Source organism: Ursus maritimus, unplaced genomic scaffold, assembly GCF_017311325.1.
Source record: "Ursus maritimus isolate PB19 unplaced genomic scaffold, ASM1731132v1 scaffold_7, whole genome shotgun sequence".
Lineage (NCBI taxonomy): Eukaryota > Metazoa > Chordata > Mammalia > Carnivora > Ursidae > Ursus > Ursus maritimus.
The window spans coordinates 40089355-40104288 of NW_024426885.1; the positions used below are offsets into that span (position 1 = coordinate 40089355).

General features: G+C 51.2%; 1 protein-coding gene across 1 annotated transcript in view; it reads right to left on the reverse strand.

Annotated features, from left to right (window-relative positions):
* WDFY4 (WDFY family member 4) overlaps positions 1 to 14934 on the reverse strand; it is a 282866-nt gene that overhangs the window by 238537 nt on the left and 29395 nt on the right. The window contains exons 4-10 of the mRNA XM_040624184.1: positions 14423 to 14529; positions 12222 to 12356; positions 9351 to 9540; positions 7330 to 7519; positions 5384 to 5541; positions 3391 to 3843; positions 922 to 1026 (exon numbers count right to left, since the gene is read on the reverse strand). Of these exons, the coding sequence (XP_040480118.1) occupies positions 922 to 1026; positions 3391 to 3843; positions 5384 to 5541; positions 7330 to 7519; positions 9351 to 9540; positions 12222 to 12356; positions 14423 to 14529 (1338 nt within the window). The remainder of the gene's footprint in view (positions 1 to 921; positions 1027 to 3390; positions 3844 to 5383; positions 5542 to 7329; positions 7520 to 9350; positions 9541 to 12221; positions 12357 to 14422; positions 14530 to 14934) is intronic.

Below are 14934 nucleotides of genomic sequence, written 5' to 3' on the forward strand. Positions count from 1 at the left end.
TGAGCTGGTCGACTCCATGAAACAGGATTTTTCCACTTATGGGCCAGGCACCCCTACATGGAAATCACCTTGGGAGCCTGTTTTAAAGTAGATTCCTGGGGTGCCTGGGTGGCTCAGTCAGTTAAGCATCTTACACTTGATCTCATGAACTTGAGTTTAAGCCCTGTACTAGGCTCCATGCTGGGCATGGAGCTTACTTAAAAAAAAAAAAAAAAAAAGATTCTCGAGCTCTACCTTGACCTGCTACAATTAGATCTCTGGGAGGGAGCCTAGGAATATGCATTTATAGTCTAACATTAGACACTCCCTGCATATGAAATAATCATTCACATTTGGTATTGTTGATCCATGAGGGGCTCAGATAAAGACGCCCCGAATCCCTAAACCCACTGATGTCACTTTGTTGATACATCTGTTTCATAACCTAATATATACACATGCATAGGTAATGCACCTATTTTTTTAAAAAATGGAAGTCAATGATCTTAAGAAGCTGAAAATGTTTTGGCTGGATGGAGCTACTAAGTTCATCATGGTCTGGAAGCCTCTTAAAAATGATTAGTTTTCTTTACCTATATTTTATAATTCTGATTTTTTAAAAAAGCACCTTAGTTGGCACAGCAGGATATTAATAGATTTTACTTGAAAGAGGGGGAGAGCACCCTGTGGTCTCATAAATTTAAGATACCTCTTTAGGATATCTCTATCGCAAACTTATTTAGCAATCTTAAAAGTAAAATCTGTCAACCAAGATGTCTACCAATTTACTGATGGTCACTGGACATCAACCAGCAAATGGACATTAGCCACAGCTTTAGTGTTGGTTATTCCTTGGATATAACCTGGAGCACTGACATAAACCACCGGAGATAATTAATGTCTTACCAAGCAGTGACAAGATGAGTTTGGTACCATCCTTACCTGCATTTCGTACTGAGCCTTTCAGAAGTGTGACTACCGTTCTCAGCATCACACAGGTCAGTTCTCTCTCTGTATCGTGCACATCAAGCGAGGACTCTTTGCTTCCTGTTGTATTTAAGAAGCAATAAATACAATCTTAAGTACACATGGTATGGCCCCCAAATCTCTGATTCCATTAGTTTTCTATAGTCTTAAGGAAATGAGAACATACTTCATCTATTATAAGGGAGTGCACGTCCCCATTCAGCAGAAGTCATCTTATAACTCCTTACAGCCATAGATCTCCAACTTAAGCCCATCAGAATCCCCTGGGGAGTAAGCTAAAATCCAGAAGCTGGAATTCCTCCCCAGAGTTCTAGCTTAGGAGGTCTCAGGTGAGATTCTATAACTGCATTTTTTTTTAAGTTCCCAGATCATGATGCTGACGGAGCCGGTCTGAGGATCACTCTTTGAGAACCAGCGCTCTCCGTGATGCCCAAGGCCTGCCTTCTGACCTTCCTTTGGACAGTTTTACACTGTGCCATCCGTGGCTGGGAGGGAGGACTGCCAGCTCACACCTGACGTGCGGAGACGCTTGACAGGTTCCGGGGTGGATGGGTGTTTCCATCAGGTTCATGAGGGCAAACCAGGCCTGTGTGTTCACTGTTGCCTGGCATCCTGCGTGCCAGAAAAGTGCCTGACACAAGAGAGAAACTCAATACCTCTTTGGGGAATGAATGAATGAATGGAGAGTTTATTACCCAGGAGACAAAGTATCTAAGAAGAATAAGAAACAATAGAAACACTAAGCACTAGACACCATAACAATAGAAACATAAATAGCAACAGAAAGCACAAAGTAAGACTGAGTGCGCACCATCTCACAAAAAATTTCCAGTTCTGCTGGGAATGGTCATAGTCTGAGGACTGGATTTAAAAGCAAGTTCAATAGCAGGCTGCTGAGAAGCAATACCCAGTAAGGTAACACAGAAACATTAAACAAAAAGACTATGCAAAGGGCAGGGGAGAAAAGCACATGGCAAAATGGTCTCCAAGGCCCGGCCCAGAGGCCCAGATGTATAAAGCTGGGAGCTCCTCACCCTCAATCTTGACCCTATTTGCAAACACTCCAAGGGAGATGTGAGTCCTTCCTGGCCTCCCAAAGTTGCCTCTCTCAGTCCTCCATGCAGTACCACAGAAGCTACGGGGGAGAAGACCACTAACATCTCTCGAGCACCTAAGATACCCCAGGCACAGCAGGGAGACCTTCTCAGTACTTCCTCATTTAGTACTAACCACATCCTTATGATGTAGACATTCTTGCACCCATTTAACAGAGGAGGAAAGTGGCTCAGAGAGGTTAAGTAACTTGTTCAGGATCACTCAGCTCGTAAGTAACATGAACAGGATTCCCATCCAGGGCTGTCTGGCCCCAATGCCCACACTCTCTCCTTCAGCTTCTTCCCCTGAGACAGGATCAGGGAATAGACAGACGGACGACTTTAGCTTGACTCTGAAGCCCAATTCCAAAAGCAGCCAATGGCTAGAGAGCCCTCAGCCCCTCCCAGACAATGCAGTACAAGGAGGAAAGGCCAAAAGGTGGGGAGAGGTAAGGGGCTGGATTCAGTGTCCCAGTGTGCCTTCTCCAGGCTGAAAGGCCAGAGGGGCAGGGGCAGGAAAGCCCGGAAGAACTGGGAAAGGAGTTTTCACACCCTGGCTGCTATCCGCAGGTGGGTGGAGGTGGGAGGCGTGGACCAACCACAGCAGGGTCTGTGTGTGGGGTGTGTGGTCAGGCAGTGACAGAGCTCAGGCCAGCACTCCCGCCCGGACAGAAGGGAGCCTGAAGTCCCACCGGCAGAGCAGAGGCTGCTGAGGTTGAGAACCCAGGGCCAAGGTAGGGGTGAAGGGATATGGCCAAGGTGCCACAGGTGCAGAGCCCAGAAGGACACAGAAGCGGGATAAGACTTGGAGGGGAAGCCGGGCTGCAGTGATTACTGCTCCAGAGGGGAGACTATTGGGCCTGATAGCACCAAAAAGAGGCTGTGTACCAGCTGACCCCCCCAACACACACACACACACACACACACACACACACACACACACACATATGTCCCCTACCCTCTGCCCTGCCAGAGCCCCAGGACTCTCTGAGCTCCTTTACCCCCCGACGTCTCTCCAGCTCCATACTCCGACACTATGTGGTGCAGGAGAAATCTGCAAGCTGAGAATTCGTCAGGCGGAGTTAGCCCCATGAGTCTGTTTAGAGGTACACTCATCCCTCTGGCCTCTTCCTGGAGATCAGTCTGGTTATAGGAAATAGAGGGGCTGCCTGCTCTGTGAAGCCACATGCCCAAGGTACCTTCTCCAACCCTCACGGTGCGAGGGGACACGGGCACGCTCACTTTTCCTGTTATGTGGATGGGCAGCCCAGTGGCACACAGACCCCCCCAGCCTGCTCCCCCGCCCCCTCCCAGCACTCCCGGGAGGCACCTGACTTCCTCAGGATCTTGGCCCGCTTCCGCAGCTGGGCCAGCAGCAGGCCCAGCAGACCAGAGTCCCGGAAGATGTCGGTGAAGAGCAGGTCCCTGCCGACTATTCTGAGCACACTCTGCAGGGCCACCAGAGTGCAGGGCGACTCGGGGCTCTCCTTGATCAGGCACTGCACCTTCTGCAGGATCTCGTGGGGCACGTAATGCAGCTCGAACACCAGGGCCTCCAGGAGCTGGAAGAAGTGCTTCTGCACTGGGGCTGCCTTCAGGGGCACGATCTCCACGAACTGCGAGATGGGCTGCAGGGTCCACTCCAGCAAGAAGAAGTTGCGGGCATTCCAGGCCCACATGGTCCTGATGGCAGCCAGGACCTTGGTGCAGAGGACGGGGTTGCTGGCTTTGTGGAAAACATTCTGTAGGACTTGGAAGGCCTGAAGATTCTTAACAGTTACCCCTGAAGATGAAAGAAGGAATAATCCTGCAGGTCATTTCTCCTGCCTATGCTTAGAAACACGTCCTTGCGTTGCCATCAGGAAGTACCATCTACAGTTTCTATTTTCCAGCTCCTGTGGGTAAATGTCTATTGCAAGTCCAGAAAAGCCAGCTGCCCACGGTGTGAGTAAGGCTAGAGCTGCATTGTCCAAGATGTGGTGGCTCACAGAGCCCTGGAAATGTGGCCATCCAACCAGGATGTTCCATGAGTATAAGAATAGACACCAGATTTCTAAGATGTAGCACAAAGAAGGCCCCAAAACGCCATTAACAATCATTTATATGGCCACATGTTGAAGTGGTAGTATTCTGGATGTATTAGGTTAACTAAAATATATTATGAAAAATAACCTGTTCTAATTTTTTTTTTAAATATGGCTACTAGGCCATTTAAAATTATGTGATATGTCTCACATTATATTTCCTTTGGAGAAAGCTGGGCTGGAGGGTTGGCTTTAATCAATTAAAATCAAATGATGTTAAAGATTACTAAGCAAAGTCAGTTTCATTTCTAGCCAAGTGGCTAAGCAGGGACACCTTCGGAAGTCATCCCCTCCTTTCTCTTCAGCTCGAAGGCGAAGCCTCGTCTTCTCTTGCCCAGGAGACACTCCATCGGAGAACTCCCTGGCTCCAGCCCTCCCCGCCTCAGACCCCAGAGATGTTCCTGGAACCCCCCTCTGATCTAGACTCTTCCCTGTGCATCTCCTGGAGTTGCGTCCAAAGGTGCCCTCCCCTAAGCCGGCCTTGCAGCTTCACAGCCTCCCCACTCTGGTCTGCTCCTGTCTCCGTGCCCATTCCCCCAGACTCACTGGGACGTCTGCAGTTCCCACGTCTTCCCTCAGCCTGTACTTCCTGCCTTTAAACTTTATCCTCTTCCTTTTCCCTAGGTGGTCCACTCTGAACCTTGAGACCCCACCTGAATGGTTCCTTCTGGGCAGTTTCCTGACCCGACCCACCTGCCTGGTGTCACAGTGCATTGTCCCTGATGCGTTTATCAGCCACTTGCAGAGAAGATTATAATTCAGTGTGTGTGACAGTCTCTACAGAGATATTTCAGGGAGCAGATACCTGCCTGGTCACACCGGTGCCTCTGCTAAGCAGAGTTCATCAAGCAAATAACCAACCAACCTCAAAGAACTGAGGAGGCCCTGACTCTGAGGCTGGGTGGCTATTTTGGGGCCATCAGTCCTCGCATAGGAACACACGTTGCAGAGTAAGTCACAGTAGAGGTGGGGGTGGAGGTCAGAGGCTCCCTCCATTACCTGAGAGGGTCTTTGCATTCATTAAGCAAAAAATTTCCTCTAAGTCCCACCAAGACATCTAAAAACATCCAAAGAGGAGCAAGTTTAAATCCATAGGTCATCTCCATGAAGGCATGACAGAATCACTAACAGGTGCCCAGTGTTGGTTTCCTCACAAAGAATCAGGAAAAGACCCGTGTAGCATTTGTCAGGGCACAGTGCCAGCCACTGCCAGGCCCCCAGAGACATAAAATGACCCACCAGTAGCCTCGTGATGGAACTTGAAGCCTTCCAGCTGAGGGTACGTGACACTGTCAAACACCTTCAGCTCTGACCTCCCACAGGTGGTCAGCCACACCACCAGATCCAGGAGCTCCTCCAGGTGGGGGTCCACCTCGCTCTGCGTCGGGCCATTGTACCTGCAGGGACAGACAAGGCCAGCTCCATGGACTTCTTGGATGGGGCAGCCATGTTTGTTCATGGCGCTCCTCATTGGGGTGCAGAGGCAATGGCAGGCCCCCAGAGGTCCGCACCAGTTCGGCACCAAAAGGCAAGGGGAGCGCCCTGGATAAAAGTCACTCTGCAAACGTCAGCCTTGGTGTAAGGATATGCAGTCGGAATACGTAGAAACCTGTGAAGAGCTATAGCATTTACTCATGTTTCTGGTTTCTATGGCAGAACCTACCCCAAAAGACATGCACACCAGCAGAGCAGGGCACCCCCAAAATGAGAGATTTAATATTTCGAGTGGACAAACAAACGTCTTGGGAAGTAATCAAACTTTATTAGATTTCCTTATGCTTATGTCAAGGTTGAGTATTATTTTCATTCTTAGCTACTCATGTGTAGGTGGGCTACCTTTCTCTTCTTGTGGAGAAGGGTCTGTCTCTCTATCAAATCTTATTCCAGCTCTGCCATGTCAAGAGCAAAAGTGCTTCCAGTATGACTTCAAGTAAGGCAGGGAAAAAAAAAAAAAAAAAACCCAATGAGCTGAGATGGGTCCTTCCTGACACTCCCCAGAACAGGCTCATTTCCCCCTCTGGCTTCCACAAAAAGTCTGAAGAAAACCAACCACTCATTTAACGAAAGAAATGTTTAGGAATTGCTATGACACAAACCGCCTTGGGAGCAGTAGCCAGTTGGTTATGGTCCAGACCAGTGTAAAACCTAGCAACCCCACAGGAACGTTTATGCGTAATGTCCCTTTGGAGGAAGGCCCTCAAGGTGTTGTCATCTAATCACATCCTTTTGGGGCTTCAGCCCCCTCATCCAACTGACCCCTCTAGACCAGAAACCTGACTCTGCAGTGAAGTCTGTGAAGCACAGTGGGAAGCAATACCCCATGGACGAAAACAGCTTCTCACATTCACACAGCAGAGCGCAAGGGAGTGTACATGGCCCTGCCTTTAAGCAGCTTCCCCAAGACCAATGGAGAAGTTGGAACAATCAAAGAATTTCTTTGATTTCCATCTCTTGTCTTATCTATCCCTGGACCTGACCTGAAAATGATATGGCAAGTCAGACTGCAGGAGATGAGTCCTGGCCCAGCTCAATGGTGTCTACATTTGGGTTTCTCATAGTCAAAGATTTGAGAGAGAGAAGCTATTTTATTTGGGAGTTGGACCAAAAACTACTGATAGTGGAAGGAGTCTGTAAGAAGGAAGGGAAGGAAGCCAGTGCAGGGGCATTATCAGGTAAGCACCTTGCAGGGCAACAGGAGTGTAATGCTCCTGGGGACTCTGGGAGGGGGGTAGAGATGTCCCACCCAAGGGGCAACTTTGCTGGGTATTTATACATCAACTCCTGCCAGCCCTCAGCTGAGGGCTACTTCTGGGGGTTGTTGACTCCTCAGCACTTTCAGCCCCCAAGCAAGTCGGCAGAGCTGGTTACAACAGTCCCAGAGAGCGCTCCAACATGGAGATGTGGGTTCTGATAGGTGGCTGGCAAGCCAGTGGGCATGCGTGTGGTATATATCACCAGATGAACATGGTAATTCTTCATCAGGCCTCAAAGGAAGTGGCTTCCAAACCCTGATGCTCCTTGAATTATTTTTTGCAATAAAAGTCTCTCTGGCCATGCTCTGTGGAAATTTATGTTTCAGAAGACATTCCAAGAAGCCTCAATCTCTGTCTTTCTCCAAAGCCCCCCAAATGATACTGAGGACCTAGGCTTTGGCAGTTTCTCTCCCACCAACGACAACCACTTACCGAAGCAACACTTTGAGGAGCAGAGGGTAGCCCTCTCCATTCTCGAACTCTAGAAACAGAGCCGAGGAGATAGGGTAGGAGTCCTTCACAAAGCCCAAGATGAGGTTCACTGCCTCGCTCACCTCGGGAGCCGGGAGGCTGTCTGCAAGCTTGGAGAGGTTCTGAAGGGACAGTTTGATGCAATCCATGGCTGCAGGAAGAAAACAACCCTGTTGAGTTTGGAGGCCGTAGCTTCTCTGTCATGGTTGTCCCCTCCCGGCCCTCCTTTAAACTGTGTATATCAAGATGTAAATGTGAATTAATTCAAAACACTTTTCTGCTGGGTCTTGAGTCAAGAAGAAGTCTCCCCCATGGGCAGTGCCATCCCAAGAGCCACACTCTGCAGACCCAGATGGAGAGTGGGTGAAACAGGAAGAGGAAGGAAGCGTCTTAGCTGGCTGCTCCTAATTCCCAGCATGCAGCAGGGGCAGGAGGGGCGGGTCCATCGGGTAGTGAGCTACACGATGCCAGCGCTGGGCACTGAGAAAGACCTTCTTAAGGAAGCCACACCGTAGATGCTCAGAGATCACCTGATAAAAAAGTTCAGGGCAGGATATAGGAGTATGTAAGAAGGCGAGGGACCAAAAGATGGTGTGTTTCCGCTACTAAGGTACCCAGCGGTTTAGCACCCAGAAGTGTGGGCCACGACGGAGGGGGAGGAAGGCAGGGCCAGCTCATGTGTGGGCCCTGGCCGTGCAACTTGCCAGTTACCCAGAGCTGTGAGAAGCCAAGGGAGGGTTTGAGTCAGAAGAGGGATGTCATTGGATTTGCATTCGGTGGATCACTATTTTTCGAGCTCTTTCACTGGAAGTAGCTGCTTCTGGGTGTCAGCAAAGACACACGTGTGTCTAACACATGCTCTGTCCCTCAGCTGCAAGGCTTCAGATGCCCCCCAGAGTCTGCATGTGGGGCAGGTTAGCCCCAAGAACTGCAGGCTTGGCAGGTAACCACCAGGCCAGCCCTTTCTTCCAGACCTTCTCTTCAGCCTCTACGCCCATGGAAACTACCCGTTCCGAACCTAAGGGGGTCCTGGGCTCAGTGCTCCAGGCAGCAGTCTCCCCACCGAAGTGCGTATTTTCTTTTCTGGTTATTGTCTGGGACAGCTAACAATAATGACACAGTGAGAGACCCATGCCGCCAATGCACGCAGCTTTTTCTCAGGGCTCTCTGACTCCAGCCTATGGAGTTTAGTTCCCTGGGCTACTAAGCATCTCAGGCCAACTCAGCCCGGGGCCATTTCTGCTGGGCCCTGGCCTTCCCGGGAGCCTTGAATCCCTAGCTTGGGGCTGACGTTTGGTCCTGGGCTCAGTTACAGTAGGGCAGTGGGCTTGGTGAACTCTCTCAGCTGTCAGCAACTGACGCCCCCTGTTACAGGAGGCCCCAGAGAGAAGACAGACCACAGGGCAAGGGTTTCCTACCCCTATTTCACAGATAAAAGAACTGAGCCACATAGGCGCTTAAGAGCTCAAGGTCATTCAGGTATGAAAACAGGAGAACAGAGCTGGAGTCCACAGCCCAGCTGTCTGGTTCCAGAATCTACGACCTTCACCCCTACAGATGCTGCCCAGAGCGGAGCCAAAAGCACAGGATTGGGCATCTCCGGGTTTAGAACGTGATTCTCCTGTTTGTGAGCGAGGGAGCTGGGCAAGTTCTTCCACCCTCAGCCTCCGCTTTCCCCATTACACAACGGCACTGATATCCATCTCAAAGAGACAGATGAGACACTGCACGAATGGGCCCAGCACGGTGGTGTGTGTGTGATAGCGTGTGTGCACTAAATGAGTTCCCCTTTCCTTTCCTCCCCTGATGGAGCACCACGGTAAATAATAAACGCACTTTCATGAAGGAAACCAAGCGAAGGGTCATCCACGGGGCATAGATGGGCATCCGTGAAGACCCTGTTTGTCCATCTCTATTTTGGTTCCAGGGTCTCGTTGTAGAAAGTGGGCCCACATCCCAGCCCTGGTCTCCCGGGGTCATACCCTGCAGGTACTGGATGATGCCGAGGTTCTGAGCTTTGGAGATTGCCCTCAGCACACAGAAGGTGGGCTCCTTCCAAAAACTGCAGCTGTGTTCCCGGAGACAGGTAGTGGCAATCACTAGAGATTGGAGCTCATTTCCTGATAGAAGTCTCTCCAGCCCCTGAGACTCACTGCAAATGTTCAGCAACATCTGGGAAAAAAAAAAAAAAAAAGATGCCTAGTTAGGAAGCCTCCTTCCTGTAACAGATTTCTTCCCTCCTTTTCCAGAGCTCAGAAGGGTATGTCTCAGTGCAAAGGATGGGTTGTACGGGTCACCCTCTGCCCCAGAGCACCATGGTCAGCAGCGCCACCTAGAAAAGGGTGACAGGGCGTGGGCTCAAGTCTGTACTCCTTTTTTTTTTCAAATAATAATATTTTTTGTTATATTATGTTAGTCACCATACAGTATATCCCTGGTTTTTGATGTAAAGTTCCATGATTCATTAGTTGCGTATAACCCCCAGGGCACAATCTTAACACAAGCAGTTGTTACCCTTTCCAATTCAGAATAACAAAGAAGGGTTTGACTTAGGGAGCTGTCCTTTTACAAAGAAGTGCAGGGAAAAAATGCCATCAAAAGTTAAGCACAGAATTAATAGGACCCAGTACTATTTAAAAAGAGGTGTGCTCCCAGGCGCCTGGGTGGCTCAGTCAGTTAAACACCTGCCCTCGGCTCAGGTCATGATCTCAGGGTCCTGGGATCAAGCCCCAGGTCGGGCTCCCTGCTCAGTGGGGAGTCTCTTTCTCCCTCTCCCTCTGCCCCTCCCCACTGATCGTCCTCATGCTCGCTCTCTCTCTCAAATAAATAAAATCTTAAAAAAAAAAAAAATGTGTTCCCAGATCCCTGGTTGGCACTCAAACTCTACTTCTCATAAGATCATGAGTCTTAGCATATGACTTCCTATCTGGGCCCCGTGCCTCCTCCCCACCTGTCTCCCTATGGCTACCAGAGAGACTTCTGATACCTTCCTGCCACTTGGGGTAAACTGTGGCTCACAGAGTTCTGTGCAGACCAGCCCTGCCTCCTCTCTCCTGTGACTGTGTGCAGCCCTCCCTTTGGCTCTGGGGGGTCTACCTGGATCTCCTTCTAGCTGGGCAAATATGGAGGGCTCCTTCCATCTGAATCTGTTAGCCCCTTCTGGACACAGTGACAGAGTCCAAGCTGGACAGCCACAGAGCTGAGCTCCAGACCCCATCTGCTGGCCTCCCCAGCCGGTGGGCATGGCCATGTGACCCTTGGCTTGGACACCATTTCTGCTCCTGTCCCCTCCCCTTCCCCTTCACACCTCCGTTACAACCTTCAGCTCTGGTTTAAGGCCATTTCCTCCAGGCAGCCTTCCTTTATGCTTTACTATAAATCAGGTTCCCTTGTCCTCATTTCCCAGCACACCTTCCATTTTTCCTTCAGAGCGCTTAAAACATTGGGACACTGTTCTTTAATTACATGATTATTTTCCCTGTTTGGCTTCCCTGTCTTTCTGCCACCTCTACGAGAGAGAGTACTATGCTTGCTCCTGGAACCATCAGCCTGGTGTAGGGCAGCACATGGGAGCAGCTCCATATATTTTTGCAGAATGAAATGAGGAAAACCCTGAGGAACGCCGCCATGGCCTATCACTGTGGCTCGCGTTCTGTCCATATATGGATCGGGCCGTGAAGGCGGGGCTTCACTAGTTCTCTGCAGGACACGTAAAAGCCACATGGTAAAGATGTGTCAAAATGCCCAGTACTGCATCCTGGCCACCACTTAGAATATCATTTATACACAGTTAAATGAGGCCTAAGTTTCCAACAAATGCAACTTAAGGGTAACCTACCACAAGTGAACTGTGAGATAACCTCTGATAACGATGATAATGGCTTGAGAATGAATCTCAAACAGACGCTAACGTGAATGCCCATGTGCAATGCACACGCGCAATTGGAAATTCACAAAAGCTCTTCAGCACCTGCTCTGTGAGACGGTGCTGGAGGCCCTGGCTGCAGGAAGATGAGGAGGACACAGGGCCCTCCTTACCCTTCCCCCGCCAAGGTCTCCTCCAGAGAGGCAGGAGGAGTTTTCTGGTGAATGCAGCATCTGGGAAGCTGAGAAAGCAGAAGTGGTCAGTAAGGTTATGCTAAAAGTTGCAGCTGGTAGTGAGAGAGGAGAGGAAAGACGGGGAAGGACGCCAGGAAACTACATTTGATGTGCAGCAGCCTGAGACAGCTTCCGGGAGGGGGAAGGTGGTGACATCACAAAGTGGGCTTGGGAGCCAGATCTCCAGGGTCCCGATCCCAGCCCCCCACCCGCTACCTCTGTGACCCTGGACCCACTTTCACTCACCATCCTTTAGTTGACATGGAATCAGAATTGTAATACTACACACATCCTGGAACGAAGAGAGGGCTCGGGGAGGCCATGGCAGGGGTGGGTACAGGGAAGTACTTGGAAAACGTCAGCTACCCTTATGCAGATGCTGTTAGCATGCTTGTCCTCAGAGAAGGCAGGGGGACAGGAGGCTCCCCCTGCTGGGAGGGGCAGGCAGGGCCCGGGAACGCAGCCTGGAGGAAGAGGAGCTGCTGGGGCCAAGTGAAGGAGGAAGAGGAGCGGCACACTTTTCTGGGGGAGAACCAGGGGACTATTGATACAGGGATGCAACAAGACGGAGAGAAGGACATTCATCTTCCAGATGCACAGGATTGCTGGCATTTGCAGAGCCTGGGGGCAGACAGAGGAGCTGGCCCTCCAGGAGGACAGAGTTGCTTTAGGCCTGTGGCTGAGGAAGACGAAAACATCTCCAAGAAGCAGAGCAGAGTCTTGGCCCAGGGACGTGGAGCCCTCCTCTCACTCACCTGCACGAACATCCTCTGAACTTGCACATCACTCTCAATAAGCTCGTCCTTTTCCAGAGGAAAGACAAAGAAGAGGTAAAGGCACTGCAGGAGCAGGGCTGGAAGGCCAGACTCAGCAACTCTGCCCAGGGTCTCCTGCAAGGGAAGCGCAGACGTGACCACCCCGCGCAGCATGGTCCAGCCCCTGCAGCCGTTTTAGCCGGAACATGGGCAAATCCCGTCCTCTCTCTGGGCAACACAGGCTCACATAAGAGTGGAGACACGCATCTGACCCACCTAGGGCGGCTGTGAAGATTGAATTTATACAGAGTGTCCACTATGTGCTCGATAAACTTTTCATCTTTTATAGGATAGATAATAGGAAGGAAGGAAAGGAGGAAAGAAGGAAGGAAGAGAGGGAGGGAAGGACAGGTGCAGAGCTAAAAACAAGGGCTTTCCTAAACGATCACACTACTGATTTGGGTAGGTTGCCTCCTGATTAGAGAATTGGACACTCAGGAGGACATGTTCATAACACGTGAAGGACCTGATCAAGGCCCTTCCCGTCCCCTTGTTCAGATCTGAGACTTCCCCAAGACCGAAAAGGTCCTACAGGGGAAGCCTGATAACCAGGGTGGTCAGAGACGGGAGAAGACAGGAAGGGGGCCGAGAGGGGACCAGCCTCAGAATGGAGCGTCCTGGAGGCTTTCTTCCTCATGCTCTGCCTGCAGCTCCCCTGGGGGTTACGGCAAACCCCCAGCCATGTCTGCATGTGTGTGTGTGCACATGTGTGCGCGTGTGCACACATATGGCATTACTCTAAAGCACACTGTTCACCCAACTTCCCACCCAGCTGACTAATGTGACAGATACAGTGGCAAAATGAGAAAAAGAGAAAGGAAGAATGTATAGTCTGGGTCAGGACCAGGAAGGTAATGCAGGCGGCTGGTCCCACCCTTTCCCCTCGAAGCTTCCGGTACACTATAATGGCCACACCCGTATTGGACACCTGGCTCTGCTGGGACCCTGCTCAGGGGGCTCCCCTGTCCTCCGTGCTGCACTGGCTCCCCTGAAAGCCAGCTGCTTACTTGTCTCACTGCCTTTAGGGCTGGCTGCTCACAGTGGAAAACAAGCCCTTAGGTTAATTTTTACTACCAGACTGTGAACAGTCCTGCCCCACGGGCAGAAAGGCTCCTGCCCTGTGCTTCAGGCTGCTGTGCTGGCGGTGGTTGGGGGCGGGGGAGGGGTATATAGAGCAAAGGCCAGGGGATCCTCCCTGCAGTTAGCAACTGCACTCCCAGCTCCTCTCACGGCTCTGCGCACTGTTTCAGATGCCCGGCTGAGGTCTGTGTTCACCTTTAGCCTCAGGGTGGCCGTGTCCCCATCTGGTTCTCTGCTGCTCCCGGCGCTGAGTGCCAGGCTGGCATGCAGTGGGCACTCTCACCAGACACATGAGTCTCTGGGCCTGCCCTGTCCAGGACCTCTGGCCATTTCTGCTGATAGCCACAGCTGCCGGGGCCTTCTTTTGCCTAAGAGGACACCAGCCATCCGCTGTCCACTCGCAGGGAAGCCCCAGAGCCCCAGCTTCACAGTGGAGGACACATCGGCCACCAGGATGGGGCACCGTGGGAAGGGAAGAAAGAGGAGCCAGTCTCATCCAGGCGCTGTCTCTGGGCAGGCAGGGACAGGTGCCTGATGCTGGCTCCTTCCATCTGAGTTTAGCAGGAGGCAGTAAAGAGCCGTGGCTCAGGGCACAGGCTCTGGAGTCAGACAGACAGCAGTTACACAGGATGGTAACTAAGGTGGCTTCGTAGTCTGACTCAGGGGGCGTGGGGGGTTTCATTGACCTTCACGAGACATCCCAGGCTTGCCCGGACACACGAAACTGTCCATACACCTCAGCCGTTGTTCACCCCTGCACTAACCCTTGAACTAAGGCATTATCCCCCATTCTAAAATTAGCCACGCAATTGTGTCACAGAAAGGTGACAATTTGCCCAAGGTTACACGCAGCTTGTCAACTGAAAAAGCAGGATTCGAAAGTGAATTTCAGATGCTCAAGTCCATGTTCTAGGTCAGAAGGGAAATAGGGCCGGAGAAACGATAACTCAGTATCATAGCAAAAAAGACACTCTTGAGATGTGCCACTGCCTTTGCTGGGACTTCCTGCCACACGTGGATACAGAGCTCCCCAGCTGGGGCCCGCGGGGCCCGACACTTACCGCGTTGGTCCCCGTGAGCACAAACACTGACTTGAGGAGCAGGGAGCCGTCCTGATCCACATCCCCCTTCCACCGCAGCAACTGGCCGGCTGCCTCCCTTGCTTGCTCTGGCAACAGCACGTGAAGGGGAGAAAGCGTTATTAGCAGGGCGGTGCGGTGACCTGTCCAGCCACCTTTCCCTCCCCTTGGCCTCCTTTCCCGTGAGATGTGCCCTCGCATCCTTAGGGCACTTCTGTCTCCTTTCCTCTCCACCATGCCATCCGAACCCATGCCATCTCACACTCTGCCAGATTAATCTCCTTGGAGGATTGTCTTTATCTTACCACCATCCCTGCTCAACAACTATCAATGGCTCTCCATTACCAAATAATAAGAAGTACCTCAGCTATTGGACTTCTCACAATCCAGAGTCTTCACCCCACTTCCTGTATTCTCCAGCCCCTTATGTCCCAGAAGAGTTCTGCAACCCACACTATGCAACCCACACTATGCAGAAGAGTTCTGCAACCCAC